Here is a 16462-nt window from a genome sequence, read left to right as displayed (position 1 = left end):
ATCTGCAGCCCAGCAGCCTCTTCTAGCACAACTGGAGCTGTAAGGCAGCTGTCCTCAGCTCCACACCCTGCCATTTGTAAATTATCTAAAAGATATAATCACTCTTCTTGTGAAAGTCTCCTATTAAGAGCAGTGGAGGGAAGGAGACTCCTTTCTGCAAAAAAAGGAGCTTGCATGTAGCCACGTGTGGCCTAAGAACTGCAACAGGTTTGGAGGTTCTCTCCCAAACTTCTGGTCTACACCATGGAGAGCAATGCTATTTAATGAAGGGACAGTGATAAACCACTGAGACCATAAATTCTTCAGATTATGCAACTGGATCTGGAAAAGTATGTCTGTCCGTAATGTATCTTTAAACATCCTTATGGAAGAGAGTCAACAATTCAGGCTTTTTTAAAATACTAAGGTTAGAATTCACCCTGTCTGTATAGTAACACTAGCACAAAAGCTTTTAAGGGCAGGCTTAAAACTACTTAAGGTGCAGGCAGTCAGAGGATTAAGTACTGCCTATTTGTAAAGTACTCTGAACAGACATCATGTTCTAAGTACCAAATGTTATTTCTGTCTGAAAGAGCCAGGTTTGGCTTGCTGGTTCCCGGGTTAGCAAGTGGAAAGAAGGAAGGACAGGGCAAGCCTCGGCTGCTTTACTGTGCACTTGCAGCCCATCCTGAGCTCTGCCTCCCTGCTGCAGACCAGCCCAGAGGAAGGAAAGGAAACAGCACCATCAGGGATGACTGATGACAGGGGAAAGCATCTGCTGTCCTCAGTAAGAGGATCAAGTGCCAATAAGCAGACTACAGAGGATATGAAGATAGATTTACTCCTCCCCTCTCCCACAGGGACTTCTCATGATGGCTCGAGGCCCCTCTTTGGCTGTGCTGTGATGACAGGGCACAGCTGAGGCCCCATTAACATCATTCCTGCTTTAAAATGTTGTTACCAGCAAGTCCCACTGACCAGAGACAGATGAGAAGCTCTGAAAGGGGTCAGGCTCCTGAGCCTCTGCGAGTCTGCATCCATCTCACAAATGCAGTGAGGGTCTGTGGAACTGAGTGACTGGAAGTAAAATATTCCACATAGGAACAGTAAGTATATGTGGTAGGCATAAAGGCACAGAGCCCAGACTTCATTAAGGTAGTTTTTATATTTTGAAAAGCAATATTAAAAAACACTGGAAAATGCAAGATAAACATAACAGTTGCTTCTACAAGTTTTAACCTTGTATTGCTTGGCCATTTTGACATATAAATTATTGCTTACTAACTCTCATAAATACACGACACAATAATATGTACAGAGGCAAACAAGCATGAAATATGCAAAGGAAAACATTGGCAACATTGATTCTGGTAAATCAGATTATTTCATACATACCAGGTCTCATGATGGTGGATAACTACTAGCTGTAGTCCCTGAGAAGTTAGGTAAATACCTTAATTTGGGGGTTTCTATTTTATTACTTTTAATGCAAGCTGACACCATTATGGCACTCAAGAGAGAACAGGCAGGTGTTCTTACCTCAGCTCATTGACTTCATCCCAGTGTTTAACAGTGTATAAGATGACAATAAATAGGCTATGCAAATAAATAGTACTCTGCTAAAATGTTTAGTATTTACATCTTTCTTTGTAATTTTACAGCAGCACAGGTCTTATTTCTGATAACACCCTTTCTTTTGCCACTGCTATGCAAATGGAATTTATTGCTATTCAAGATGATGTTGGAATCAAAAAGCTGTGCTAGAGAAACATCTAAATTTGTTGCCACAAAATCCCACATCAAAGAGGTATAAAGTGACACAGCTCTTTCCTTTGTTCTAATTACTCCTCTTAGGTACTAAAAAAAAAAAAAAAAAAAAGAGTATGCAGAGTATTTAATCCCAGATGTGATAAATGGAATTTACAAGATTTATAGATTTTATACCGTGTAACCCAATTGCACTACTGAAGGATGTAAAAAAAATCACACAGTATCACCAGTGCTGGACCCTGGCAGGGGCTTTATAATGTTGCCCTTCCCTAGTACAGGGTTTACTTCTAGTTCTTCTCCTAACTTCCACACCTTCAAACTGCTTGCCAGTCTGCAGCAAAGCTCTGCAATACTTTACCTGTGGAATGAAGACACAGAAGGGCCTTTTTTAAATAGACATATTAGCTACAGGTTTGGGCTATCTACTTTTCCTTTATGGTAACAGTTCTAAGGCCAAATTTTCAACATTAAATTGATGCAGCCACGTTGGATCCTCATGCTTGAAACTTAAATCCAAGTTATACAGTGCACTATAAAAACTAGTTTGTAAAGCTGTGACTAGTTGTCCAACTGGTCACAGCACAGATAACATGGTTAATGCTGGCTGTGTGCCTTCAGACTGATTTTATGCCAGCTGCAAGTGGTAAACACCTGATTTAGTGTGAAATTACAGCGGTGCAGAAAGCCAACACCTCAGCTGGCTCAAAGCCTGTTGGTATGAGTTAACCGATGCCTTTACTTCGAGTTGGCAGAGTGAGGAGTGTTCCAGGTAGGTCTGTCAGGCTTTCAAATCAAAGCCTTGACACAGAGTCATCTTTCCTCTTTTTCTTTCTTTTTTCCTTTTTCTTCTTTCATTTCCTTGTCTTTTCTCCAGCCCAGCTGCTGCTTCATCCATGGTAGTTACCAAAACCATCACAGAGCCAAAATGCAGTGAACTGAGAAACAGCCCCCCCTTCTCACCCTGAATACTTTTGAATGCTCCCTCTACCACAGATTTCCAAAACAACTTTGTGGACTAGAGTGTTGCACCACACAAGCTGAAGCATGCAGGCTGGTCTACACACAGGCTCCTAAAAATAATGCCACAGTAAAAAAATATATATATATCACAAGAGGGAGCTCAAAACCTAGGAAAGCATCCAGGTAGTGTGGCTACGTTAAGAATTCCGACTGCTGTAGTCCTAGGAGGAACTGCAAAACACAAGCAACAAACTGTATCTGGTTTTTGTTCTTACACTGCAGAAAGGAGCCCACCACAGCTAGTATCTTCATTTGAACAGTTTTGGTCTATTTGCACAAAAGAGTTATTTACAATATGTGCAGTCACATCTACAGAAAAACATAGGAAATTTTTACTCCATGGCCAGCAAGAGTTTATTTTTTTTTTCTTTTTACTGGGTAAAAAGAAATTTTTTTCTTAAAAAAAAAATCATATAGTATTTGATAATAACAAAGTACAAGCAAATACATTTCTGAAACATCTGTTTCCTTTACAATAGATCTATACAATATTTCACAGATGGGAAAACTGAATGCATTCTACAGATTCCCCCACAGACTACTTGTTAAAGCTGCTTTTTAAAAAATCCCTTTAAACCAGAGATAACACAATGATGAAGAGCATGCTACTTCAGTATTCCCACATTTTAGTAAAGGAGCATTTTCTTGGAAGCGTTCCTCATGTGGAAAACATACAACAGAGATGGGCAAGCAATGCAATGTATCCACCCTGCTGTGTGAAGGGACCGTCACCGTGAGTCAGTGCACAAACACACGCCAGAGAGAACCCTGCACATTGCCTGTGGCATTCACTAGATCATTTCAGGGCAACTCCTTGGCACTGGAAACCAGGTGATGGTGGTGCTCGAGATGTAGGTCAGCTGTAGACGTGGCTTTAGAAGTGCTGCCTCAGCACAGGCCCAGATGCGGTACTTTTAACTACATGAGAATTGTTGGGGAGGGCTGTGAAAGGGACAAAAGCAGAAAAGGGACCCTGATGCTGAGAGCCTGGTGTGTATGCAGGTAATTACACTGGTACCCTGTAAGGGGCACCTTTTTCTTTTTTAAAAACTAGAAGCATGTGCAAGTTAGGTGAAGTTTTACTTACTGAAATAATATTTCCATTGGGGGGAATTAGAAATGTAGATGGATCTAGGCATTTGCCTCTGAATAGATACCAAAGAGGCTGTAATCCAAGCAGAAAACAAAGCTCCTGCTATAATAATTTATAACACATTAACTACAGGAGCCAGTGCTAAATCTGAGATAGCTGAAAAGGAAGAAAATAGCATGTTTTCAGTATACAAACAATTGTGTCCATAAATTGCAACAGAAGTGGATTGGCTCTTACAGCCTGTTTTATAAAGCATATTCTTAAAGGAGCAATAACAGAGTGAACTGTTCACTGCTGACGTCCACATCACAACACACTCTTGAGTTTCATCTGGTTGCACTGCCTTGTTGTATTCCTGTTGTAGGTTGCTCACACATCTCAAATACTATGCTCCAGTGGACTCATGGGAGCTGCACAGATTGCACATTATTTTTGGCAACAATACTTTGGCAGCCTTGAATTAGTGAGGTACATACTGTGGTGAACTGGGAATCAACCCCCTTGCGGCATGTTGCTGGCTGAAATGTTTTGCTGCTGTGACACGATGATTCCTTTCTTTCTAATACTGGCAGGATCTGCATTGAAAGCTACACTGGACCAAACAATATTTTCACAGAAACCAAGCTCCTGAGCTCAAAGGACACTGCTCCACTCCCTCAGGTCCCAGTGACCAGCAGGAATGGCACCAAGCTTGCCCTGCAACTCTGTGAGCAGCTCCTTTGTCAGCTCTCGCCCGATTTTCCAGCGCATGTTGTGTGAGCTACTGATAAAACTCAGTAAACCATTCTCATATAGGGAAGCAACATGCTTGGCATAAACATTCACTTAATTCAAAGTGCTGCAGTTCCAAGAAGCTGTGTGCGCTCACGCTCGCGGCTCTATCCTGTGAGACAGCTCAAACAGCGCTTGCTGGTTGTCGATGACGTGCAGGTGGTGGACGTATGGCTTCAACTCGTGATGCTCTTTCGAGGGAACTTCGTTGCCTGCAAGACAGGAGAAAGGGGATGGATCAGAAAACTGTGCCTTGCCTGCTGCTTCTAAAGTCACTGCTGTGCCGCCTGTCAGGTGCTAGACAGCCACAGGAGAGACAGCCAGTAATCCAAAGGACTTGCTGTTTAACTGCAATGCCTGAGGTAGCAGCTAGATAGGGAAAAAGGGAGAAGAAAAAAAGAAACAGGCAATTCTGGGCAGCCAGCATGCACAAAGGAGGGGGACACGAGGACAGCAAGAAGCTGACTCCTCCCAGGAGGAAGATTTAGTTCTGCTGGCAGTACGGGTAGTCCATCCCTGCAAGGGTGGTTCAAGGTTTCCTTTGTGCTGCTCTTGCAGCACAGTGGGACCTTGAGCAGGGGTGGGCAATCCAGCCTGCAACTTTTTAAAAATTTTAACACAGTCTACAAGACAGCAGGCCCTGGATGATTTTCTTCAGAGCTGGTGAAAGGTGACAGTGCAGCAGATGGATACAAAAGCTCTTCAAAGCTGCTCTGACAGGCCCCCGTGTTTTGATCTGTTCGGCTTTTGATTTCTGATCTAGTAACAGAGACAAAAGTCATGCTGTCATTTCATGGGAGTTTACACAGCAAGAGGAATTAGCTGTGTAACACACAAACTGAAGGGTGGCCTGGATAGCAGCTCTTCTCTGTTACAAGCTGTATGCTCAAAATGGACCTGTGGGAACTCACTGCCTGTGAAACCCGCCAGCATGGCTGGTACTAGCGGAAACAGAGAAAAGAAAGACAAGCCCAAGATCCATCAAGACAGCCAGAGAAAGCAACATTGCTGACTTCTGGCAGATGAGCAAAGTTTGAAAGGCTTCATTTGTGTCCACGTCCTCAAGGAATTTTTGATAATATTACAGTAATTGAAAAAGAAAACCCTTCAAAATTCCCTGAACCAATCAGCTTAACTCACACCCTTCTTCCCTCTCCTTTGTTTCATTATCATCCTTTTCTCCACACTCTCCAGCTGTATGAGAAATTTTCCAGGAATCACCAATCCCCCTTGTTTCTGAGGACATCTCTGTGATGCTGTGTGGGTAACATGGATGTGAATGCAGCCATTTCTGCAAGTGGCTGCTAATGGGGCTCCTGGGCAGCTGTTTCAAAGAGCTCTTGCAGAGCTCCCACCTAACTTGAGCAATGTTGGAGAGAACAGGATAATGTGATAAATTTGTGTCAGGACACAGAGCTGACCTTTTTGTTCTGAGGGAACAGGATCCCAGCAGCTGTGCTGAACATAGTGAAAAACATCTGTATTTCTCATTAACACTTCAAATGACAAACGCTTGAATTATGTTATTTTCTCAGGCTGCTTTTCCTCACTTTGGAAATGCTATTATTTGTTTTCAGAATTTAGGATATAAATGTTATTTCCATTAAACAGGCATTTCAGTTTTCCTTGGAACCTAACCAGTTTCTAATCCAAAAACATTTTGGCCTGCAAGCTTAATACACGTGATACAGTTCATAAACAATAATAATATTCCTTGCTTAGTTTTCTTTGAATTCCTTCCTACAGTGAGATGCCTGCTGCTCTAAGACCAATCTGGGAATTGATGCAGTAGAAAGATTCACATTCCTGAGAGCAAAATAAGCCCACTAGAAAAGGAAACTGTCCATAAAGTCTCAATAAATATTCAGTGAATTCATTTCATGCCTAAACGAATTTTAGGGGAAAAAAAAAGTGCCTACAGGGATGTCTGTATAAGCTGCTTTTTAAATGCCAGCTTCACAATAAATCACGTCTGTGCAAAAATAAAATAACAATTGCCTACTTCAAACTAGCAGATTATATGATAAATCTCAGGTATTAACCTTGGATTTATCCTGCAAGACTTACAAAATCACTTGGAAAAATAAAAAAGGCAAAAATGAGATTAAATATGTTCAGGGAAAGTGCAAAAAACTCTCACATCACTGAAAGGAATAAATATTACTTTTCACAATACCAAATAGGAGATATTTTAATTTATAGAAGCATGGTTTGGATTGATCAATATTTCCTTCAGTATCTGAATTAAAAGAAAGCACATCTTGCTCCTTCTGCCCCTCTTCTTCTCTTACTTCATCTATATACATTTTATATATTTATATATATATATTTTTACATATATATTTAGAAAAATTACTCAAGAATAATACTGAGCCTTTCTTTAAAAGTAATACTGTATATGCATGTGGTAATTCTATAGAGCAAACATGTTATGTTTAACAAAACTCTTATAAGTTTATTTTAAGTATATTACCTGTTATTCTCCAAGGTACCTGTATTAATAATTAAAATTATTATTATTGGTTTTTTTGTTGAAGTCAATGCTGACAGCTACTGAAAAGTCAGTGGAAAAAAAGATATTATTCAACTCTATTTTCCCCAAGGCTGCAGCACAATTCTGAATTTCTCTTTGAAAAAGAGGCTTCAGTGGCCTCAATAAACAACATGTTTAGTGGATTTGGCTTAAAAACTAACTGCTTCCTAAAGTAGTTCTTGTGTTCCCTTCCTGTATTTAACATCTCTGCAGAGAATAAGAATACTGAGAAGGAGAAAAGCAAGGTTTCTCCTCTGTAAGCAGCAGAACAAAGACAGCTGAAGTTTTCTGGCGTTGGTCCCTTAGGGTTGGATTCTCTAGTGGCTAACAAGGCAGAAAGAACAAAAAAAATTCTAAAAAAGCAAACAAAAAAAAGTCCTCTGTGCAGCTGAGGCACTCCCAATCATTGCCTTCAGCACAGATCCTCTAGTGTCTAGAGCAGGCACAGCTATCTTTGCAGCTTCCCCTAGAAGAGGAAACAACCCCCTTATTTCTTCCTACTCAGCCACTTTCGCAAGACCCACAGGATCTTCACACCTTCAAGACTTCTACAGTTTTGTGACATGTCCTTAAGAACCCTGGAGAAGCAAACAATTGCTCCTGGTGAAGAGCTGAGTGAGAACCATGTCGTGGCTGCTGGAAGCCAAGGCAGCTGTGAATTCCTTACCAAAACACTCGGAGTGGTCTCAAGGTTATTGTTTCCCTGAGATTCTCCTTGGGGTTGCTGGCCCCAAGGTAGTAAGGTTTTTCCCCAAGGTTGCTGTTCCCTGGGAGTTTCCTCTGGGTTGCTGTTCCCAGAGGTAATAAGGTTTTCAGTCTTCTCTTTGCCCTAAGTGTTACACACCAGAGGTAGAGACGACACGTTGAGTCTGCCGGTGCACATTTCCAAGGTTGTTTATTCTTCATTATCTCAGTCCTTTCTCAGCTCTGCCAGGCCTCCCTGGCAGGGTACCTTATCTTAGTTCTTTCTCAGCTCTGTGAGGCATCCCCAGCAGAGCAGGACACACGGCAGACTGGGGCGGATCAGAGAGCCTTGTACCTTATGTACGGTCCCCTTGACCCAACCACTGTCCGAGACATATTTTTTATTTACAAAATTTTACCAATACCTATTACCTATACTAACATGTCAGTTCTACTCTAAGCCAATCTCTAAAACCCAACTCAGCACAAGATGGGGGACGAGAACAAGAACAAGGAAGACAGGGGCCACTCCCCAATTCCTCCATCTTGTCTCTTCAGCCCCATATGCTAAGAATCCTAATTTCTATATTTATATTCTATAATAAACCATCCACTACTTATTTCAAATTCTTAGGATTTGTGATTCTTCCTGCATGTGAGTGTTCACTCCCATGGACAGGAATCAGAGTCAGTGTCCTCCTGGGACCTGTGTGGGTCTAACTGACCCCCCTGTACAGATCCCAGACCCCCCTGTCCGGTCTCCAAACCCTCCAGGGTGGCCAGAGGGATGTTCTAGACTCCGACAGAGTGGCAGGAGACTGAGCTAGCTCGGTCATAGCTGGGAAAGGCAGACACAGCAGCAAACACCAGAGGCCTCCATTACTAAGGGCAGCTGGCACAGACCTTACACAGGGTTCTGAAGAGATGGCAATTTTTGCAAGAAAATAGCTTACTAAAATTTAGAAGCTGTTCCTAGAAACGTTTTGCAAACTAAAGCTTCCTCCAAATGTGGTTTTTGCTATGTTGATCTTCAAAAAAATGATGCCCTCTCTTGCCTATTGGTTAAATAGATTTTGGCCACATTCTGCTGCTGTAGCAAACCCAAGCAACTGGAAAGAAAACAACGGGAGGAAAAAACAAACAAAAAAACCCTCAACAAACCCTCAAGGATGTACAAAGGCAAAATAAGTAGGAAATTTTGTCTACTCACCAAATTGGTTATTTCTGCAATGTCTCAATGACCGAACAGTATCTGCAATCATGTGCTGTAAAGGGAAAATAATAAACATCAGTGCAAAGACCTGGGACAGATTCTGTCAGTAGAAAAGCCTGAAAAACTTCCTTGTCCTACACTGTATAGCAAAAACAACTGTGCTAAGGTAGAAAATGAAGACAGCAAGAGAAACGTAGCTCTTTGTCCTAGTGATACCATTTGATGAAACAAGGTTAGTCTAGATGTCTTATTGATACCACACAGATTAAATGAGAACAGCTCCCTAGGAACCCATGGAAAGTGGTAATGAAAATAACCAAACAATTGCTCGCTTTTCTTCCAGTGACTTTTATTAAACTGAAAGCCTGTAGCAAGGAAGGCCAGTGGACTGGATGAAGGCTTGGGGGTACAACCCCAACTTTATCTAAGGTAGTGTGTAGTCTGCAGCCTCTCCTTCTGTCTCCACATTTGTATAATTGGACTGTAAGCCTCTCTGTGGCACAGACTACACCCCTTAGTGTACTCGTGTAATGTCTACCCCACTCAGGCACCACTATCAGCCAAGCAGTTCTCTGCAGCCTAACCAGCAAAAAAAACCCCAAAACAAAACAGAGGCCATAGCCTAAATGATGCAGAGCACCCTGACACCTCCACACCTATGTACCAAGTAAAACTGTCCTGGAGGTATGCTATTTTCACAAAAGCTGGTGCTCACAGGGATACTGGATGTTCACTTATATTAAGCAGAGGAAACAAAAGGTTTAAATTGGGTTTCTCATTCAGGCTCAGGTAATCCATTTATACAAAAATTGGGATTACTCACTACAAATCAGTAGAGGGAGCTTATTTTCACCAGATACTACCCATAAAGTTCTTAAGCCATTACTTTTCAAAAAATTTTACTGTTTCTGAAGCAATTGCTCACCAAATCTTGTAAGTAACAGAAGCAAATTGCAGTTAGCAGGAATGTTCTGAAAGCTCATGCAAAGAGCCGATGCTCATTTCATATCTCCCTCAAAAATTATTAGAGGTGGAAAGGATTAACTGTCTTGAACAGAGTATGTTTAAGACCAGAATGATGCAGAAAAGCTCATCTCTCAACATCCTGGGAGTGGCTTACAAGGCTCTTCCACAGAAGCTTATCATGAGAGCACATTTAATGGCAACTTCATATTTCTTTCATCAGTAAATCAAAATAATTTTTCTTGTTACCTGCTGTGCTTCATTTGCCATGAAATTATACAATCTCTTGTGCTGATGTCCTTGCACTGATTATAATGAAGTTCTAATGAGACGATCTAGATTTCATGATCAATAATAATGTGAGTACTGGCAGTACTAAAACTTCCACCAGTGCTGCTGCAGTCATGTTTCCCAGCCAAAATCCTCTGCATTTGGGTTTTATAAGTCAGAGAGACCCACACACCACACATACTGTAACTCTTTGCTGTCTCTCCTTTATAGTCAGTGACTGTGAGGGTCCGTCCCAAGACTAGCTTCTGGAGGTGATGCTCTGGTAAGGAAAGAACCTTTTTGAGCGACATCTAAAGCAGAATCCCAAATCCTCTGGCTTTAGTACCCTAATTATGCATTTCTCTCTGGTTTCAATTCTCTGGGATCCAAAAGTAATGCAGAAAGTCAGCCAGTGTATCTGCAGAGCAAATGCTATCTCCTGACTGCTTAAACAGGTGCATGCATCCTTGTTAGGGTGATGAATAACACACATTTCTTGAGGCTTTTCAGCCTACAGCTACCCGGGATCATTAGCACTCCTTTCACTGAGGACAGCACAGCCTCAGGCTTGGGGTTGCACAGATATTTGGGGGTGTGGGTGGAGAACCCAGAGCTGCACGTACACAGTCCTTACAGCTGAAGGCTCTGGGTAAGCAGGTGTTATCACAAATGGTAATGGCCACTGACCTGTAATAGAGTTTGCTGGAGTGTGGCTAAGACATGTCATTGCCAAGACATAGCTGATGGCTGGAAAGAAAAACCTGAAGAAGCCACATTTTAGTGAAACAGCTACAAAAATACCAAGGAACACCTTGAGATGTGACCGTGTAGTAAGACTATATTTTCATTTATTCCTTCAGATTTAGTTGAAGAAGAAGGTATGATACTAAATATTGATCTAACACTATAACAGGCTAGACTTTATCCATAATGCAGTTAAACAAACCACTGCAACCCCTTCACCTTTGCTAAAGCTAGGTAACATTCCTGAGACAAAAGATCACTTCTTTTTCTTCTCTTTGCAATTTTCCTTCTTTACATTTTGAATTAACTTTGTATCCACTGCTATCATTTCATGTCAAATCAAATTCAGTCATGCTAGGATTGCTGAGTTCTAAGAACATTAAAAAAGCATGGATTGTAGGGAGAAAGACCTTTTATTAAGGAAACTGATATAGTTGGAAAAAAATAATCATTCAGACTGACAAGTCCTCTTTCAGGTGAGATGTTTAATGCAGAAATGAAATATTTCAAAATAATGATCCAAACGGAGACACGAGAAACCATCTTTGCTTTGAAATTCATAAGTGGAAATTCTAGTCATTTATGACAGTGAGTAAGTTCCTTCCCCAAAGCAGTAATCTGCTATGGTAGAATAATTCTTTTCTTCCTTTTCTGCAACAGCAAATTTGCAGGTGAGGTTCAGTGGCTTGATCCAAACCAAGCAGGAGTCAGTGTCAATCCTAATTTTTCTCTGCAAAGGCCAGAAAGTGCTCAGCACTTCAGTGTTCAGTACAGGAGAGCAAGGAGGACATTGTTCTTCGGGACAAAGCCCTTACAATTAGAAAAGGAACACGGGCTGATGAATACGTGATCACGGGTAATGCATCTTGTGAGTTCACGGCCATTGACTAAATCCCTTACCGTCCAACTGAGCCAGGGTAATACCAGTGTGCAGCCTGAGTTTCCACCACACTGATATTTAAATCTCTCCTAAGCCCCCACTTCCTAAGCTTGCACTATTGCCTGCATTCATATGTACAGGGCTGCATGAGACAGCATGTTTCTGAGAGCGTGATCTGAATGATAATTTGGAGGAAGTGTCAATCCGAACAACCCTCACCCCACAACCATCACCTCAGCCTTCCCCCCCTGCCATTTAAAATGTCCATTATCCATTTGAATGGAAAAGGTGAGATCCTGGCTCACTGAAGTCAATTAGCAAAGCTCCCACTGCCTCTGGGGACACAATGGAGACAGAAAGGAAAGGGGTTCCTACCCAGGAAGCTTGTATATGTTAAACATATACACGATTACACAACAAACAAACAAATGAACACAGCCTGCTAAGACTGGACAAGAATTAGATCCTACATATTCACTAAATAAATATATGGGTCGGGGAGGGGGGATTTTAATAACAATTGTGGTGCATCAAGGGCTAGTTTAATTTACATGTTAATTGGATGTACTTCCAAAAGGCAATGAAGAAGAACATGCTAATGAGTTTTATGAAAACACTTAAAGGTCAAACAGTTAATAGAGTTGGGACAAGGAAAACCTTTCATTAAATGCAAATCAGTATTCTTGTAAACTCTGCAACAAGAAAAGGTACAGAAATCAAATAGAAAACACGAATAAAAGGAGCTCAGGTTCAAAAGTCAGAGTCTACATCTGCTTGCAAGTTGAAAGAAACATATATTATGATAGAATGTGAAAATAAGTTCAACATCTGGTTCATTAATAACTCTGTGGTTGTGGGTTCATTCCCAAACAAGTGTAAACAGATGGAGAAAATAGTTGGGCACAATTCACCAACCACAGCCATCTGGACTAACAGTCTCATGACACACCTGGACAGTTGCAAAGAACATTTTGGTTTCTTGGTCAAATACTACAGGCCAACAAAACAAAAAAACACAAAACAAACAAAAAAATCCAAGCTTCTCTACTCCACCACTGTTCAGATATACAGACTTCGGCTTTCAGTACCATAGAATCACAGAATAAGCAGAGCTGGAAGGAATCCACAAGGATCACTGAGTCCAGTTCCTGGCCCTGCACACACCATCCCCAAGATTCACATCATGTGCCTGACAGCATTGTCCAAACTCTTCTTGAACTCAAGCTCAGGCTTGGTGCTGTGACCACTTCCCTGTGGGAACCCATTCCAGTCCCCAACCCCCCTTTGGGTGAAGAACCTTTTCTAATATCCAGCCTAAACCTCCCCTAACACAACTTCAGGCCATTCCCTCAGCTCCTGTCACTGCTCACCAGTGACAGGAGATCAGTGCCTGCCCCTCTTTCCCCTCACGAGGAAGTTGTGGACTGCAATGAGTTCTTTAGGTTGAGCAGACCAAGTGACCTCATGAAAACGTTATCAAAGAAAACTCCCCAAACCAAACAAAACCAAGCAACCAAAAAACACCCAATAAAAACTAAACAAACCACCAAAACCCAACACACATTAGGCAACTCAAACCTCTCTCAATGATACCATGCCAGAGTAGATGTCATATGAGACCTAGAGTGAATGAGGTCAAAAATACATCATAAAGTGGCCCTTATGCATAAAAACTACAATAGTGATATTTATAGTCAGTTTAATTCTTATTTCAGGCATTATTTTCTTCCTCATTTAACACAGATCAAAAAATTTCACTTTTATTTGAGTTCTGTAAAATTACAATACCACTGGCAGGTGATAAACTAGAGGAATCTTTCCTTAAGTGATAAACTAGAGAAACATTGAGGAAATAAAAATAAAGGAATATAATTCAGAGAAAGCTGAAGCAGGAGAGCTTAACTCACAAAAAGCAGCCCACGAGGTGGTGTGCAGGAATTCACCTCACCAGCTATAAATTAAGAGTGGACTGTGTAGCAGTGATGATCACCATTATTGGTTTAGCCATTTCACACAGAGGTAGAGGAGGAAGGAATGAGGAGAGGAGCAGAGGAAAAGGGCAGGGGAAAGAGATTTGGCTGCTTCATCCTGCTTGCACTTTTTTACCCCTGTTTATTTCTTCCTGTAAGAAGAAAACCTTACAGTCTTACAAGACAAGGAAAGCAAAGCAAAGAAGAGAAGATGTCTGTTTTGAAAAACAGGAAGGACAAAATTAGCTTACCAGCTTTTCAAAATTAACAAGGTTATCCAGAAATGTTTTATTTCCTTCATGGATGAATGTTACATCTGGAAAAAAAAACCAAAACAAAAAAACCCACAATTACTACTTACAACCTCCTTTTTAATGCAATAAATAAAATTACTAAACAGCAAAAAAAAAGGGGAAAAAAAAAGGAAAATATCCCACTAAGGATTGACACAATATCTTGTAACAGTGAAAAGCCTGGCCTAATGATGACATGCAGAGATTATTAGATAACAAAAATATTTACACATTGATAAGAAGAGTATTTTTTAAGTGGGGACAGGGACTTCTTATTAAACCTGATCTGTGCTACTTCTGGGATGCATAATAGACAGAGGATGGCTGGGAGCAGGGGAGGGCATCCAGAGGGATGGCCCTGCATGGCATGTCTGCTCTCCACACCCTGCAGCACCAATCCACACATTCTGCCCACGGCTGTGCCCAGGCTGGGACAGGTCTGTCCCTGAGCCCAGAGCTCCACAGGGGCAGAGCTACCAGATGCTGGAGCTGTCTCTGACACCCCTTCATCCCCCTCTGTGGGACAAATGACTGTGAAGTCCTCCCCAAAGACAAGGGCTACAGCACTGGACAGCCAGAGAGGATAAACACAAGACACCAAAGTGAAGTGCAAAGCCTTGAAATAAGCATCATGGCTAGGGAAAAAAACATTTTCATGTAGTGTTGTTTGAGGGAATTTGCAAAGGCAACAAAAAGGTCAGAGGAAAAGGAAAAGGTCTATATTTGGCTCCAGGAAGAGAACTGAACACAGTGTAATGAACTGGAGGGAGTGAATATCAGGCAAAATAAGTGTTGCCAAGTTAAGATTACAATTAAAAGAGTAGCTCAAGGCCATTTTTCTCTGTTTTTCTGATGCGTATTAGGTCAGAAGTGAGACCTGTCTTGGACATTAAGTACCAAGAATATGAATAGATTTCCCTGTGGGAGTGGAAGCTCTGACTTCAACAGTGCACCCTCCAAGTTACTGAAAACACTGGCAGGAGCACCACCCCAACAGCTCTCTCCTGAGTGTGAGGGTACCCAGGAGATCCCTGAGGAGAAAATGCTCAAGGAATGAATGGCACTGCAATGCCTTTTACTCCTTCAAAGTCACAGCTGCCACTGGGAGAAGGGTACACAGTAAATGGGACAAGTGTCCCTCTCAGCAGAGGTGTCAGCCTCCAGCCCACCAGCCAAACTGCACCTCAGCATTTCTCCTGTCCTCACCTCTGGGACTCCCTCTGATACCCACATGGACCCCATGGTTTTGGAGGATTTCAGGAGTGGAAACCTGCAGAGAAGCTTTGTGCCACACCGCCCTCCATCCACCTCCATCTTCACCCTCCCTCGAAACAGCCAACCTGATTTATTTCCTTGGGTTTCAAAGGCTCACTCTGTGCCTGAGGGGCATTTTGTAATTGCTTGGAATTGAAATGCTAAACGGCTTCAAATGCTGGTGGAAACCTGGGGCTGGGGCTCTTATGGGGGAGGTGGTGGAGAGCTCCTGTGCCTCTAGGGTGGCTGGGCTGGGACAGACAGGATGCCAGCCTGGACATGCAGAAAGCACAGCACATGCTGCCAAAACCTCCAGCACCTTTCCTACCCCTGGGCTGCATGCTAAAAAGCAGAGGGAAAGGAGGGAGCACGACCCTCTGCACCTCCTCTGCTGGGCAGCTTTGGGGCACCCAGGGAAAAGGACACCACTTCAGGACACGGGCAGTACTTGTGTCTGTATCAGTGCAGTTAAAAACTGTCCATCACTTCTAATGAAAAACCTATACTGGAAGCAGAAATTTCCACACAGCTTTTTAAGTCATTGACAGCAATGTGTATATCTCTGAGGGCAGAAGGAACAGAAATTTGCTTTGCAGCCAACAACTAAGAGTCTAGATAAATTCAGTGGAGCAGAAAATTGCATCTGAACTAGGTTATAAGGGGATATCACAGTATTTTATTACACATTTGAAAAATCTGCCTGATTTTCAAAAGCTGCGTCTGTGTGCTGTGAGAGCTCTGCATTTAAATTTAATTAACTTTTAAAAGGACACTCCGAAGTTATTTTTCATAATTTAAGATTTTTCATTTTTTTAATTGAAACTACTTTTGTTCCTATTGTGATGAAATACAGCAATTTGCTGAGTTATTAATGATTTCTGTGTTACCCATTCCTATTTTCTTGTCTTGGAAACGACCTTAATACAAATATGCTTGATATGGAATAAATTCCATTGCACTGTGCAATACTTTGTGAATTACCAACCTTGGCAACATCTTCTTATGGACCACTTTATTGAAGGACA

At 41.8% G+C, this 16462-nt stretch overlaps 1 protein-coding gene across 2 annotated transcripts in view; it reads right to left on the bottom strand.

Moving 5' to 3' along the window:
• Positions 1 to 1125: 1125 nt before the first annotated feature.
• Positions 1126 to 16462, bottom strand: part of RAPGEF5 (Rap guanine nucleotide exchange factor 5) — a 159479-nt gene continuing 144142 nt past the window's right edge. For both annotated transcript variants that reach the window (XM_063410746.1, XM_063410751.1), the window contains exons 24-26: positions 14142 to 14206; positions 9061 to 9115; positions 1126 to 4845 (exon numbers count right to left, since the gene is read on the bottom strand). In XM_063410746.1, coding sequence (XP_063266816.1) covers positions 4727 to 4845; positions 9061 to 9115; positions 14142 to 14206 — 239 coding nt within the window. In that variant the 3' untranslated portion in view covers positions 1126 to 4726. The remainder of the gene's footprint in view (positions 4846 to 9060; positions 9116 to 14141; positions 14207 to 16462) is intronic.

This window comes from Prinia subflava, chromosome 1, assembly GCF_021018805.1.
Source record: "Prinia subflava isolate CZ2003 ecotype Zambia chromosome 1, Cam_Psub_1.2, whole genome shotgun sequence".
Lineage (NCBI taxonomy): Eukaryota > Metazoa > Chordata > Aves > Passeriformes > Cisticolidae > Prinia > Prinia subflava.
This window is presented reverse-complemented; position numbering and strand designations above follow the sequence as displayed.